Source organism: Taudactylus pleione, unplaced genomic scaffold (genome assembly GCF_031769625.1).
Source record: "Taudactylus pleione unplaced genomic scaffold, aTauple2 ptg000335l, whole genome shotgun sequence".
Lineage (NCBI taxonomy): Eukaryota > Metazoa > Chordata > Amphibia > Anura > Myobatrachidae > Taudactylus > Taudactylus pleione.
Genome location: NW_028284736.1, coordinates 744,500 through 759,146, shown reverse-complemented (window position 1 = coordinate 759,146; position 14,647 = coordinate 744,500). Strand labels below are relative to the sequence as shown.

Sequence of the window (14,647 nt, the reverse complement as noted above, 5' to 3'; positions counted from 1 at the left end):
CAATCTCCTACTTAGGTGAGGCAGCCATGGATATGGCTCTCCTGGCCTCCAGGATATCTGCACTTTGGTGGTGGCCCGTCGTATCGTTTGGCTCCGGTCCTGGAAAGCAGATTCAGATTCAAAATGGTCTCTGGAGTCTCTTTCCTATTCGGGGGACATCCTATTTAATCCAGAGCTAGATAAAATTGTGACTACCTTGATGGCTAACAAGACGGCATTCCTGCCCTCTGCATATAATACAAAGCCTCGGACGTCATCCTTTTGGTCCTTTTGCCCTCAAGGAAAAGCCAAAGGTCAGTCTTTTCCACGGCACCAGACGTCAGCCAAGGCCTCCAAGCCTAGGGACAAACAGGCCTGGGCTACTAGACATCCACCAGCCAAGTCTATGGACAAGCCTGCAGCCTGACGGGCCGGACCTCTCCCTGGGGGCTCCCAGGGAGGGAGGCCGACTTCTTCAATTCGCCCAGGTTTGGTATCAGACCATGTCAGATGCCTAGGTAAGAGAAGTGGTCTCCCATGGATACGCCCTCTACTTCCTGAGGCAACCCCCCCCCCCCCCCCCAACATTTCTTTTGCACAGGACCTCCATCGGACTCAACCAAGGCCCTGCTGCTCCACGAAGCCATTCAGTCCTTACTGAATTCAGGAGTAATAATGCGGGTCCCCTCCTCACAACAGGGCAAGGGCTATTATTCTACCCTTTGTGTCTCATTGGCCTATCTTCAATCTCTGATATCTGTACAATTGATCAGGGAGCCCAAGTCTCATATGGAAGCTCTCCATTCTATTATCCTAGCTATGGAGCCTGGAGATTTTATGGTTTCCCTGGACATTCAGGACGCTTACCTACATGTGCCTATAGCGCCTTCTCATCAACAATATCTCCAGTTTGCTATACTACAGCAACATATTAAATTTCAGGCTCTACCGTTTGGCTTCTCAATGGCCCCTCGGGGTTTTACCAAGATCATGGCAGTCATGGGGGCCTCACTTCGTCGTCAAGGGATCAGACTGCTCCCATACTTGGACGATCTTTTGCTGTTGGCAAGCTTCCCAGAGACTCTTCAACGCCATCTGCAGGTAACCATTACCTTTCTACACCTGCACGGTTGGCTGATCAACTGGAAGAAGTCTTCCCTGACACCCTTTCAAAGGTTGGTACATTTGGGAGCCCTCCTGGACTCTAGAATTCAGAGAATCTTCCTGACGGTAGACAAGATTTCAGTGATACAGTACAGACTACACAGACTGCTTTACAGTCACAGAGAGTCGATTCACTCTGCAATGCAGGCCTTGGGATCAATGGTATCCACCTTCGACATGGTGGAGTTCGCCCAGTTTCACTCCAGGCCCCTACAACACCTGATCTTCGTCTGCTCGGATCCCAGAAGATGAGCCTCCCCCTAGATGTTTGCCTGTCCCTAGCCTGGTGGCTACAGACTCCCCATTTGAACTAGGGTCGTGCCTTTTGGATCCTAGATTAAGCTCCTCACCAAGGACGCAAGCCTCCATGGGTGGGGCGCAGTAACCGGCCACTACTCCTTCCAGGGCCTATGGTCCCCAATCAAGGCAATGTTGCCAATCAACATCCTGGAACGTCAAGCCATATACTGTGCTCTCACTCTGGCTCTGAAAAACAGGCCAGTACAAGTACAGTCTGACAATTCCATGGCTTTGGCCTACCTCAATCATCAAGGGGGTACTCAAAGTCAATCAGCAATGACGGAGGTGTCCCGCATTCTCACATGGGCCGAATGCAATCTCCCAGCTACTGTATCTCAGCAGTATTCATCCCAGGGCTTCTCAATTGGGAAGCAGATTTCCTCAGCCGTCACGACGTGCATGCAGTAGAATGGTCTCTACACCCAAAAATGTCTCAGCTTCTGGTGGACAAATGGGGTCTACCAGAAGTGGATCTCATGGCCTCAAGATACAACATCAAACTTCCAGTTTATGGAGCAAGAACAATGGACCACGACGCGGCCTTCATAGACGCCTTTTCGGTAACATGTTCCAGTTGCCATATCTCTTCCCTCCAATATCCCTACTTCCTTGAGTGCTTCAGAATTTCAGACAGGAAGGAGGCACAGTCCTTTTAATAGCTCCGGCTTGGCGCAGACATCATTGGTACTTGGATCTTCTAAGACTCTCCATAGACGTTCCTCTTCAACTTCCTCTACGAGTAGACCTGTTGTCTCAGGGTCCTTGTCTACATTTGGACCTAGCCCGTCTGTCTTTAACAGCTTGGCTCTTAAGACTTCCCTCCTAATGGATAAGGGATTTTCTATCTCTGTGGTCCAGACCATGTTTAGAGCATGTAAACCGGCCTCAGCTAGGATTTACCACAGAATTTGGCATTCATATTTCCAATGGTGTGCTACACGAAACTATGATCCTCAGGTCTTTTGAGTTTCTAGAATTCTTGCCTTTCTTCAGGTTGGACTGGATCTAGACCTCCGCCTAGCATCGGTGGATATCCAATGGCTCACTTCGAAGACTGTGTTTCTTCTGGCTATAGCATCTGCCTGTAGGGTACTAGATTTAGGGGCGCTTTCATGCCGCTCTCCCTTTTTGATATCTCTTCATGATAGGGCTATTCTTTGAACTCGCCCAGGCTTCCTTCCTAAGGTAGTTTCTCACTTCCAACTGAATACAGAAGTTGTGGTTCCAGCCTTTAATTCACCAGACCTCTTGGCAGGTGAGGTCTCTTTGGATGTGGTCTGTGCTCTAAAGATCTATGTGGACCGTACTACTTCCATCAGGAAATCGGACTCCCTCTTTGTCCTATATGGATTCCACAAGAAGGGATGGCCAGCTAACAAACAGACTGGCCAGATTCGTATGACTATCTCACAGGCTTACACATAGACAGGCCTTCCTGTTCCGACTACAGTCTCTGCTGTTTCTACTCTCTCTGTGGGTCCCTTGTGGGCAGTTCATTGTGGCACCTCAGCTGAACAGCTATGCTTGGCGGCCACCAGGTCTTCTGTCCACACCTTTCTTAGGTTTTATGCCTTTGATTAATTGGCCTCTCAGGATGCTTCCTTCGGGCGCAGGGTTCTCCTATCAGTGTAGGAGCATTCCCGCCCTTGAACAACTTCTTTGGGACATCCCCAATGTCTCCCTGTGGAGCCCTATGGACCCTGAAGAAGAAAATAAGAGTTATGGTAAAACTTACCTTTTTTTTTTACTTTTTTCTTCGAAATCCTTAGGTCCACAGGGCACCCGCCCTGATGCACCTGGCTTCTATAGGTTTCTTTTATTGGTCACTTGTTTCCTTCTTTGTGTGAGAGTGTGATTCTTCAGTGTACCAGTCTTCCTTTTTTCCTATCCTGCTCCTGCCATGGGTATCGTAACAAAACTGAGTTGCCTTCAGGCTGTGGGCGGGGTATAGGGGGAAGTACCGGAGCATCCTGGGATTGAAAAGCTTTGCTGTTGGTGTCCGGTCCGCCCTACACCCCAATGTCTCCCTGTGAACCCTATGGACTTCGAAGATAGAGAGTTAACAAAGTTTTACCATAACTCTCATTATTACTTAACCCAAAGATTATTGTCCTGATCATGTGGGAGCCAATGAAGGGGAATTTCAATACGACACGATATTCTGCCGGACATCACTGCGATGCACAACTGTGTCTATATACCTAGAGGAGCGCTGGAAAATTTGCGATACCGGCAAAAGCTATGTCCCTTTATTGAAAGGCACATTGGGTCAATTGAATTTCCCCCAGTGATTCTCCGCTCGTGTCATTTTGTTAGTGAGGACAAGGTGGTATGATGTGAGGCAGGGCATGGAAGTGACAGGAAGTCAGAGCCATGAATAGTGACTTTAACAGACGAATGAAGGAAAACCCTACTGCTACGAAATGCTACGTTACAGTGTCACAACCGCTGGCACTGTAACGTAGCATCTCGCATGCAGATACACTTGCAGTCGCACGCACAAATAGGCATGCTGCATATCATTTCAATCAGCAGAAGCTGCTTCTTTGTCCTATTCAACCCATGTAAAGGGAAAAAGTTGAACGAAAAGACGCTCATGCGCTATGTGTAATGCCACTTGTAGCGCTCGGAGGATAGATGTATGTGGGCACATCTGTAGCTGGACCGTTTACTAGGTGTCGATGCAACTTGAGAGGTCTCTGAATGATGTGGCGGAAAGTACTTGACATCGTCCTCTTTCTGCAGGACTATAACCAAATGGTTGCAATGGGTGCAGAAAGCACCAAATTCAAGCAAATGTATGAGGAGCGAGTGGAGGAAATGTCGCAGGAGCTGGTGAGGCAGGAGCAGGAGTACCAGCAAGCCAACGAGGCCTTGAGGCTGGCTCACACGGCACAGCTGGAGAGACAGATGTACGACCAGGAACAGCTCCTGTCAGAGCTGCACCAGCTCAGGGCACAACTAGCAGAGGTAAGAGGTGAACTCCACTGTCATAGGAACAGTCTTACCCAGAATAATATGGGATTTGCATTGCACTGTAATCAAAAACCATGCTGCCCTGTCTTAGTCAAATGTGTGGACGTAGATACCTTTGTGTGGCTAAAATAGTACAACAAATGGCTAACCAGAAAAACTGGCAAACACCTTGTATAGAAAGGCTGAAGCTGGCGTTATAATGATGGGGAGTGGGTGACTTATAATGGATTGATCACTTTTATAAAGCCCTTTTTTATTTTTAGTGCATGTTTGGCAATAAACAGGGGTGCTATAAGGAGGGAGAACTAACATGAGTGATGGACTGGGTAATAATATTGCATTTTTACTGAATAATGATGACCAGGATTTCACACATGTAGACGGATGGAACAATTTAAACGTTAAATGTTTTGTCAAAGAGTACATGTGAGAATGCTCAGTGTTCTGATGAGACCACAGAGATAGGACAGTTCATCTCTGTGGTCCCTAGCGTGCACATGGCCTTCAGTCCTCATTGTTGTATTATATACACTGGGTAAAGGTAACGGTGCATTGTTTGTGACTTTATTGAAATTCAGTTACACTTAGTACATACCATTCACATGGACATATCTGTATAGCTTTAGTCATTTGAGCGCTGACCACATCAGAGCCATATAGGAAGAATGGTTATGCCGACCTTACCACACTTTAGGATTCATTGACAAAATCAGCCTACAGAACCAATCTCCATCCCAGTATTTTTCGCCTCCAGAGAGGTGGACATTTAAGTTGTTACTGTGTAGTACTTAGCAAGGAAGTGAACTGAGTGTAATCTGTTCAGAACGCATCAGCGATCAGCGAAAATCAGGTCACGGAGAGAGAGAGGATATTGCTGGAGGAGCTGGCGTCCATGAAGCAGACCTGCGCAGAAGCCGCTGGACGGACGCCTGTCACGACTGTGCAGGACAACAGCTCTCAGACACAGGTATGATCATGTCTGGATGCTGCCTGCTGAACTCTGCAGGCTCCCGTTTTATGTTGCCTGTACTGTTTATTTTTCCTTTTGAGTATCAAGTTATAGCTCCTGTGTTCTGATAACAGTGGGGAGAGGGTGGAGTTACAGTGTTTATATGACAGATTGGCTCCATCTATGGTTACCGTAGTGTTGTCGGGAGTAGTCTGTCTGTGGAGCTACAGCAATCTCACTTCCCTGCATGCTAATGACACGTTTTAGGTTTAGGTGAATGCTGACTTGCTTTAAGTTGTCTTTAGAAAAGAAAATGGGTGAACGGCTTTATGTCTGACTCTTTATGCTGGCTGAGGCATGACCGGCTTCCTGTCTCTTTTCTCCTACTTACCTTTGCAAAAACTGAACCAGGATGAACCTGAGCCTCAGCCAGAGGGGGAAGAGCATGCGCACGAAGATGGAGAGAGGAAGGAGGAGGACAAGGAGATCCCTTCAAGTGACCCCAGCAGTGAGAGGTATGCTGTGTTAGTGCTCCCTACTTGGGAGTGTTGTGTGCAGGCAGTGTGGGTTACTCCAGCAGTGACATGTATACCATGTGACTGACCCCGGCAATGAGAGGCATGCCATGTGACTGACCCCGGCAATGAGAGGCATGCCATGTGACTGACCCCGGCAATGAGAGGCATGCCATGTGACTGACCCCGGCAATGAGAGGTATGCCATGTGACTGACCTCAACAATGAGAGGTATGCCATGTGACTAATTCTAGCAGCGAGCGGTATGCCATGTGACTGATTCTAGCAGCGAGAGATATGCCATGTTCTGACCCTAGCAGCGAGAGATATGCCATGTTCTGACCGTAGCAGCGAGAGATATGCCATGTTCTGACCCTAGCAGCGAGAGATATGCCATGTTCTGACCCTAGCAGCGAGCGATATGCCATGTTCTGACCCTAGCAGCAAGAGGTATGCCATGTGACTGACCCCAGCAATGAGAGGTATGACATGTGACTGACCCCAGCAGCAAGAGGTATGACATGTGACTGACCCCAGCAGCAAGAGGTATGCTGTGTGTGTGTGTGTGTGCCCCTGCAGTGAGGGGTGTGTGCATACTATGTGAGTTCCCCCTGCAGTGAGGGGTGTGTGCATACTATGTGAGTTCCCCCTGCAGTGAGGGGTGTGTACATGCTGTGTGAGTTCCCCCTGCAGTGAGGGGTTTGTGCATGCTATATGAGTGCCCCCTACAGTGAGGCGTGTGTGCATGCTGTGTGAGGGGTGTATGCATTCTGTGTGAGTGCCCCCTGCAGTGAGGGGTGTGTACATTCTGTGTGAGTGCCCCCTGCAGTGATTGGTGTGTGCATGATGTGTGAGTGCCCCCTGCAGTGAGGGGTGTGTGCATGATGTGTGAGTGTTCCCTGCAGTGAGGGGTGTGTGCATGATGTGTGAGTGCCCCCTGCAGTGAGGGGTGTGTGCATGATGTGTGAGTGCCCCCTGCAGTGAGGGGTGTGTGCATGATGTGTGAGTGCCCCCTGCAGTGAGGGGTGTGTGCATGCTGTGTGAGTGCCCCCTGCAGTGAGGGGAGTGTACATGCTCTATGAATGACCCCATCACTGAGGGGGATTATGCAGTCTGTGTGAGTGACCCCAGAAGGGAAGGGTGTGTGCTTTCTGTGCCCCTTGCAGAAGCCCCTTGTGCCGTGTTTGTGTGTGTGTGTGTGTGTATGACAACTGCAAGGAGTAGTGTGCGCAGTCTGTGTGTGACCTCAGCAGTGTGGGGGAATGTGCGCAGTCTGTGTGTGACCTCGGCAGTGTGGGGGAGTGTGTGCAGTCTGTGTGTGACCTCAGCAGTGTGGGGGGAGTGTGCGCAGTCTGTGTGTGACCTCGGCAGTGTGGGGGAGTGTGTGCAGTCTGTGTGTGACCTCAGCAGTGTGGGGGAGTGTGTGCAGGCTGTGTGTGACCTGAGCAGTGTGGGGGAGTGTGTGCAGGCTGTGTGTGACCTCAGCAGTGTGGGGGGAGTGTGTGTGACCTCAGCAGTGTGGGGGGAGTGTGCGCAGTCTGTGTGAATGACCCTGATTAGGGCATTTGTCTGACAATGGTAGATCCATGCCCAGGCAGAATGCTTGTTTCTGGGTGTCACAAACTGATATGTTTATAAACTGTAAGCTTCAGCTGGTCATAAAAATGGACTTTGTTAGAAATATGTTAATTCTATGCATTTATATATCTGTAATATCCAACAACTCTTCTGGCTGTTGCACTCTGCTTTAGTTCCTTGTTTATGTTTTGTAGACCAGTAATATCCAGCACATGTCGTTGGTGTCACGTGTATAATTCTGTCCTCTGGATAGCCTTGGAATAGATAGATAGATAGATAGATAGATATATAGATATTATGATATGTCACTGCACCAAGTTGCTCTGAGTCTGGATGTTTTCATGTATTAACCACCTGAGCTGGTTTATGTTATAATCTTGGTGAGGGAAACTAATGACACTTCAGTTGTTGAAGTACTACTGATCCCAGAGCATGCCAGTAGTTTCTTTTCAGCGACTGTGTTCAGTTTGGGTATTAATCTGTTGCTCAGTCCATGCATCCTCCAACACTGATGTCTACTGAGGGGTAACATTCATCTGTCTTTACTTTATGGCACTGGTCGGGGAACAGGGGTAAATTACCCCAAATGGGGTAAAAATGAAATTCTTGGGGGTAATGGACGGACAGCCGGGCATGCATATTAATCATTGCATGTCCGGCTGTCCATCCATTACCCCCAGGAATGGAGGTCACTGGCGCAAGTGTCCTCCAGCCCGGCGCCGCAGGGAGGCTCTAAGCCGGACGCCCACTGAGATGTTATTACCAACGGACGCCCGACTTCTTCCCTGCAGCGCCGCGTTAACCAGAGGCTGGAGTTCTCTTCTGAACTAGAGATGGCTAGTGAGTGAGTGTCTCAACACACTGACTCGAATCATTCAGATGAGCGAATGATTCGAGTCGCTCAGTGTTTGGTGAGTCGAGACACCCACCTCCCCTAGCCTCTCTGTCAGTGGGAGCTAGTGAATGGCAGCTCCGCCCCCTACACTACTGATCCGACCTGATTATACTTCTCCACTGTGTCAGATCAGCAGTGTAGGGGGCGGAGCTGTCAGCGACTCACTGAGTCGCACAGCTACAGCCAGGGCTCGGGGAGTTCACTGACTCAGGAGAGTCAGTGAGAACCCTGAGCTGTAGTGCTGGGCTGCGGGGGGGCGGAGCTGTCAGCGACTCACTCTGAGTCGCTGGCTCCCCTGCTGGTTCCAGCGCTTGCTCTTCTAAAGAGCCGTGTCTCGACACAGTTCACTGAGTTGAGCCATGAGGCTCAACTCAGTGCAGTGAATCGATCTACCCATCCCTATTCTGAACTCCAGCTTCCGGCTCTCTCCATGCGCACTATGGGAGAGATGTCATGACGTCTCTCCCATAGTTCCGAGGAGCAGCCGGGCGGACAGGACGGCGGCGGATGCAGGAGCGGGGATTAAGGTAAGAGTTTTTTCGTTTTTTTTTCTTTGTACAAGCTGCACTACTACAGGGGCATTATATGGGGGCACTGCTACAGGGGCATTATATGGGGGCACTGCTACAGGGGCATTATATGGGGGCACTGCTACAGGGGCATTATATGGGGGCACTGCTATAGGGGCATTATATGGGGGCACTACTACAGGGGCACTACATGAGGGCACTACTACAGGGGCCCTATATGGGGGCACTGCTACAGGGGCCCTATATGGGGGCACTGCTACAGGGGCATTATATAGGGGCACTACATGAGGGCTCTACTACAGGGGCCCTATATGGGGGCTCTACTACAGGGGCCCTATATGGGGGCTCTACTACAGGGGCCCTATATGGGGGCTCTACTACAGGGGCCCTATATGGGGGCTCTACTACAGGGGCCCTATATGAGGGCACTACTACAGGGGCCCTATATGAGGGCACTACTACAGGGGCCCTATATGAGGGCACTACTACAGGGGCCCTATATGAGGGCACTACTACAGGGGGGCACTATATGGGGGCACTGCTACAGGGGCCCTATATGGGGGCACTGCTACAGGGGCCCTATATGGGGGCACTACTACAGGGGCCCTATATGGGGGCTCTACTACAGGGGCCCTATATGGGGGCTCTACTACAGGGGCCCTATATGGGGGCTCTACTACAGAGTCCCTATATGGGGGCTCTACTACAGGGGCCCTATATGGGGGCACTGCTGCGGGGGCATTATTACAGGGGCACTGCTACGGGGGCCCTATATGGGGGCACTGCTACAGGGGCCCTATATGGGGGCACTACTACAGGGACCCTATATGAGGGCACTGCTACAGGTACCCTATATGGGGGCACTACATGAGGGCACTGCTACAGGTACCCTATATGGGGGCACTGCTACGGGGGCACTACTATATGATTTTCTTCCCTTCAAGTCAAGGGGGTAACGTCGGCATATCTAAATATATTTTGGGGTAAAAGGTAAAAAAGTTCCTTGACCCCTGCTTTGAGTTGGAACCCTGCAGCTTTTACTGTTCACATTTTATTTCTGATCTCCTTCTGCATGTTTCAGCCATATATTTGTATTATGTTGTCTCAGAATATAAAACATCTCTGTTGCGTTCATCATGCAGAGAACGGCTATGTATCGTATCCCAGGGCAGAAAAAAATAAAATGTTGTTTGGCTGTATTTTGACACGGCCGACATCGATTGTCAGCCCTGTCAAAATATACCAGACAACATTTTATTTTGCCAATAAATAAACTAAAGTTGAAGGTGGAAAGCCCCTTTGGTGCCACGTTAAATAAACAAATCAGCCAGTGAGCTAGAAACTATTGTCCAGTCAGTAGGAACTTCAAGAATGGCGCGTGCATCCCTATACGTGTATCCGAGCATTTCCTCTACACGTTTTCCTGCCTAGTGGGGGCGCTGTGAACTCATTTAAAGGACAACTCCAGCCAAGGGTAAAACCTAGAAATGGCTAAATCTTAAATATGTACTTTTCAGGGAACAAATGACTTGTGCCATCTTTTTATCCTTCTGCAGACACTGCCATGGCTCCTGAGAAGACTTGTAAGCTTGTAGGAGTGACGGCAGCCAGGGAGATGTCACTGCTGATTATAGGGTGTAAGGCAGGGGTATTTAACTTGCGTCACCCCGAGCTGCTGTGGAACTACACATCCCAGCATGCCTTTCTACAGTTTTGCTTTTAGGACATGTTAAATCAGTGACCGGGCATTCTGGGTTGTGTAGTTCCACCGCAGCTGGAGGGACGCTAGTTGAATATCACTGGTGTAGAGAAAAGTAAGGAAAGGGCAGGGATCAGGGAAGCTGTACCCCTGGCCAGCACTAGTGATGATGTGTCAGGGAAGGTGTATCTACAGCCTGCTCTAACATGTTTGTTCTATTGGGTCGACATTGAGGGTAGGTGAATAGCCAATGGTGGCTGTTACACGGCATATGTGCCTACAAGTAAGAGACACCGGAACAAGGAAATGTTTATTGACGCGCAGCAACCGCCTAGAAAAATTGATAGACTGCATTTCCATGGTTACTAGTCCTGCACAAGATCTGAGATCACTACATCAGTTGTGGGCAAGTGATGGGTCACTTTAAAATGTTTCTGATGACCATTTGCCTCGAAAGCAGGGTTGGGGAACCGTTTTTCTGCCGAGGGCCATTTTGATGTATATAACATTATTTGCGGGCCTGGTCTAGGCCATACCTCCTCCGCATGATGTCACATGGGGACGGGGCCACAATCGCTGGTGATTACAGCGATGCCCAGAGCATCCTGAGGATCTTCCGGGGAGCTGTAAGGGCAGCGGTGTGACCGTCTTAAGCCTCCTAAGGATGCTCCAGGTGGCACCCTGCTAACCAAATGAGGCTAGCAGAAAGAAGCTCTGAGGGCCAGACCAAATGATACCGAGGGCCTTATAAGGCCCCCGGGCAGGAGGTTCCACATCCCTGCTTTAAAGCAAAGAATATGCCAAAACCAATGAGCAAAATGAAAGTACTTTGGCAAGTTTAGGTCCAGGAGATCGATCCCTGGAAGGGGAAATAAAATAAATTTTGACATCAATGTTTATCGGATTTTGCTGGAAACTGTACGTTCCTTGTATTGACTGTTTATGCAAGCTGACATTTTTTTACTTTTTTGATCAGCTATTTATTATATACAGTGTTTGATATTTTAGATCAGTCATTCCATGTAAATATTTTTTTTATATAATTTTGTGTCCTGATTGATCTAATTACTGCCATCTCATATTAAAGCACTATACTGTATTTTTATAACACAGTTTTTAATTTATTTTAACTCTCTGATTAACAGTCATGAATATTTATACCTGCCCTGGAGATGGCTAACTTCATAGAGACATGTAAAGTTTGAAATTTAGAAGAAACAGTACAGCTATAACACACAGTAAATATATATTTATTTATAAGCCTTCCCGCTATGCTGTTTCAGCGCTGCGCCACGCCCTGCTTGGTTTTACAGTGCTAAAATGCACTCTGCCCTTACGGAAGCGCCCCACTGATCACACACCGACTTCGGGGGGGCTGCTGCGCCTCTTCCTGTTTCGTCCCATACGTCCCCTCCACACTCACCAAGAGGCCACACACCCTTTTCAGGTGTGCGCACGACTTCGGCACATGTAGATGTGCCCTCACTGATGATTGGCGCCCAGCCCTAAATAGACCCTACTTATATTTAGTTTTCTTCTTCAGGGTCCATAGGGATACCACCGGGTGTGTGTGGTTGGAGTGATCCGGGCACCAAACAGTCAAAGCTTTAGCTCCCAGGATGCAGCTGTCCTCCTCCACATATACCCTGCCCCCAGCCACAGGCAGACAGTTTTTCGTTTGGTGCCGTCAGGGCCGCTCGCACCTTCAGACGGGAACTGCATAAGCAGTCCCAAGCTTTATATTTATGATTTCTTAGTTTTTTTTTCTGAGCATACAGCGCTGGGCGTCCTAAAGGGCACCAGTGCTGCTTCTCCGACTACCTCCGCCAGCAGCCCAACACCCGTGAGTGGTCCAGTGATTACAGTGGGCACCAGCGGGGCTTTGCTAGCCGCTCCACTGGGGACCCAGGGCTGCAGCCGGATAAACGGAGAGGACAGGTAAGGCTTGTGGGGAATCGCGTTTTGTGCTGTCCTTACCTCCGGGGGTGGAGACCTGCCGGAGGGCACTGCAGTGGTTCGCCCGCAACCCGCCTAGACCACCGGGGCAGTTTAAGTCTGGCGCCGGGGACCATGGCAGGCAAGCAGCACCCAGCGGTTGATACAGCAGAGGGGAGGTAGGCTCTCCCCTGGCAGCCACTCCCCCAGCCCAGAGCGCGATCCCTCACAAGATGTTTACGCCTCTGAGCTGCTCCTCCTCACCGTCCTCCCTATATGAGACGCTCAGCAGCCATTATTCTGGGCTTTGCTGAAGTTACAGGTCTCAGGAGATTCGGGTCCTGTGTTCCTATATACCTCTCCCCGGAGCCAGATTATACAGCGCTCAATCCTACCATCCTATTAAGGCTTGAGTAGTTGATTCAGTGCCCATTGCAAGTATATTTATTTATATGCATTGTATGTGACTTGTGCTAGCTCTGTTGAGTGATATACTGCCTTAAATTCTCTGTCAGTTATATCTATCCCAGCTGCTCTTTCTCAACCCTTTCTACCAGGTGTGTAAGGGTTCATTAGTACTTCACATTTACCTGTATTTGTGAAGGGTGTCACATTGCATTATTAGTTATACACTTGTTGTGTGCTATTTACTATGGCTTCTAAAAGCAAGGGGAAACGGGAAATTGAGGCTTCTGTGCTGTTCACATGTAAATAACATATAGCGGGCTTGTCCCCTCAGGATTACATACAGGATGGTCTGTGTGCTAATTATTATGGGCCACCAGTCCATCTTACCAGCACCTGTTCAGGAGCCAACGTGGGTGTCCTCCTTGTCTCAGGTTATGATGCAGTTACTGGACCGCTTATCAGCCCCCACGCTGCCTCCCACCATGGGGTTACCCACAGCAGGTACAGCCTGCTATGTTTGTCCCCCCCCCCATACATCCCTCTTACATGGATGGTTATGCACACTCAGTTCTGAATATGCCAACGTCAGCCGCCTTTCAGCAAATGTTACAGGCAAACGGACAGCCACCAAAGCACATAGGCGGACTGTATCAACTTCCCACTTCACCCTGCTTTCGGATGCTGACGCATCATCTGATGGAGGCAGATGATGCACATGTTTCTACCCTCGGGTGAGTAGGACCGTCATTTGACAGTGGATGTCCCTTCTCTAGTGAAGGCTGTTAAATCGATCCTGAACATAGAGGATGAGGAACCGGCCCCTAAGCCTAAAACCCCCTTAAATGCCAAAGGGTGGTTAGGGCTGAATTCCCTCAATCAGACCAGCTTACTGAGCTCATGTGGAAAGCATGGGGTACACCTGGCAAATGGTCCAGATTCCAAAAAGACTAGTGTCTCCCACCTGGCGAATGTACTAAGTGGGAAGTCCCTTCTACTGTTGATTCTCACTTGGCACGCTTAGTCAGAAGCTCTACGCTGCCTTCACCATCCACATCCTCCCTTAAAGATGCCACGGACAGAAAACTGGAAACTTGTCTCAAGTCTGTTTTCTAACTTTCTGGCGCTGTTACTCGGCCGGCATCCATCCATCGAAGGATGGATGAATGCTCTTGAAGACAGCCTGCAATCAGATGCTACCAGGGAGCAACTGGCCTACATCTCCCATATCCGGGAATCTGCCTCTTATTTGGGAGAAGCTGCAATGTATACTGGACTCCTTGCCTCTAAGCCACCTGTGACCTCAGTAGTCGCAGGCCGGGTCCTTTGGCTACGATTCTGGAAAGCGGACACGGAATCCAAGAAGGCCCTCGAATACTTACCCTTCTCTGGAGACTTGCTGTTCGGGTCATAGATGGACAAAATCGTGGCTACCGTGGCAGCCTCTAAATCTACATTTTTGCCATCAGCAGTTGCCCCTAGGCCTAAAACGTCCTCCTTTAGGTCCTTTTGTCCCCAAGGTAAGGCAAAAGGACAGTCTTTTCCCAGGCAGCCTAGTTCTCACAAGACCGCCAAGCCACGATCCAAGCAGCCTTGGGCGGCCAGACTTCCGGCTTACAAGCCTGATGACAATTCTTCCATCTGATGGGACGGGCCTCCTTTCTGTAGGACCCCAGGGTGGGAGGCCGACTTCTGTGGTTCGCCAACTCATGGCGTCAAACA

At 49.5% G+C, this 14,647-nt stretch overlaps 1 protein-coding gene across 6 annotated transcripts in view; it reads left to right on the top strand.

Annotated features, from left to right (window-relative positions):
* The window catches only part of AKAP9 (A-kinase anchoring protein 9), a 254,911-nt gene that overhangs the window by 91,098 nt on the left and 149,166 nt on the right, over positions 1-14,647 (top strand). For all 6 annotated transcript variants that reach the window (XM_088443864.1, XM_088443860.1, XM_088443863.1 and 3 more), the window contains 3 exons: positions 4,189-4,413; positions 5,243-5,386; positions 5,780-5,883. In XM_088443864.1, coding sequence (XP_088299990.1) covers positions 4,189-4,413; positions 5,243-5,386; positions 5,780-5,883 — 473 coding nt within the window. The remainder of the gene's footprint in view (positions 1-4,188; positions 4,414-5,242; positions 5,387-5,779; positions 5,884-14,647) is intronic.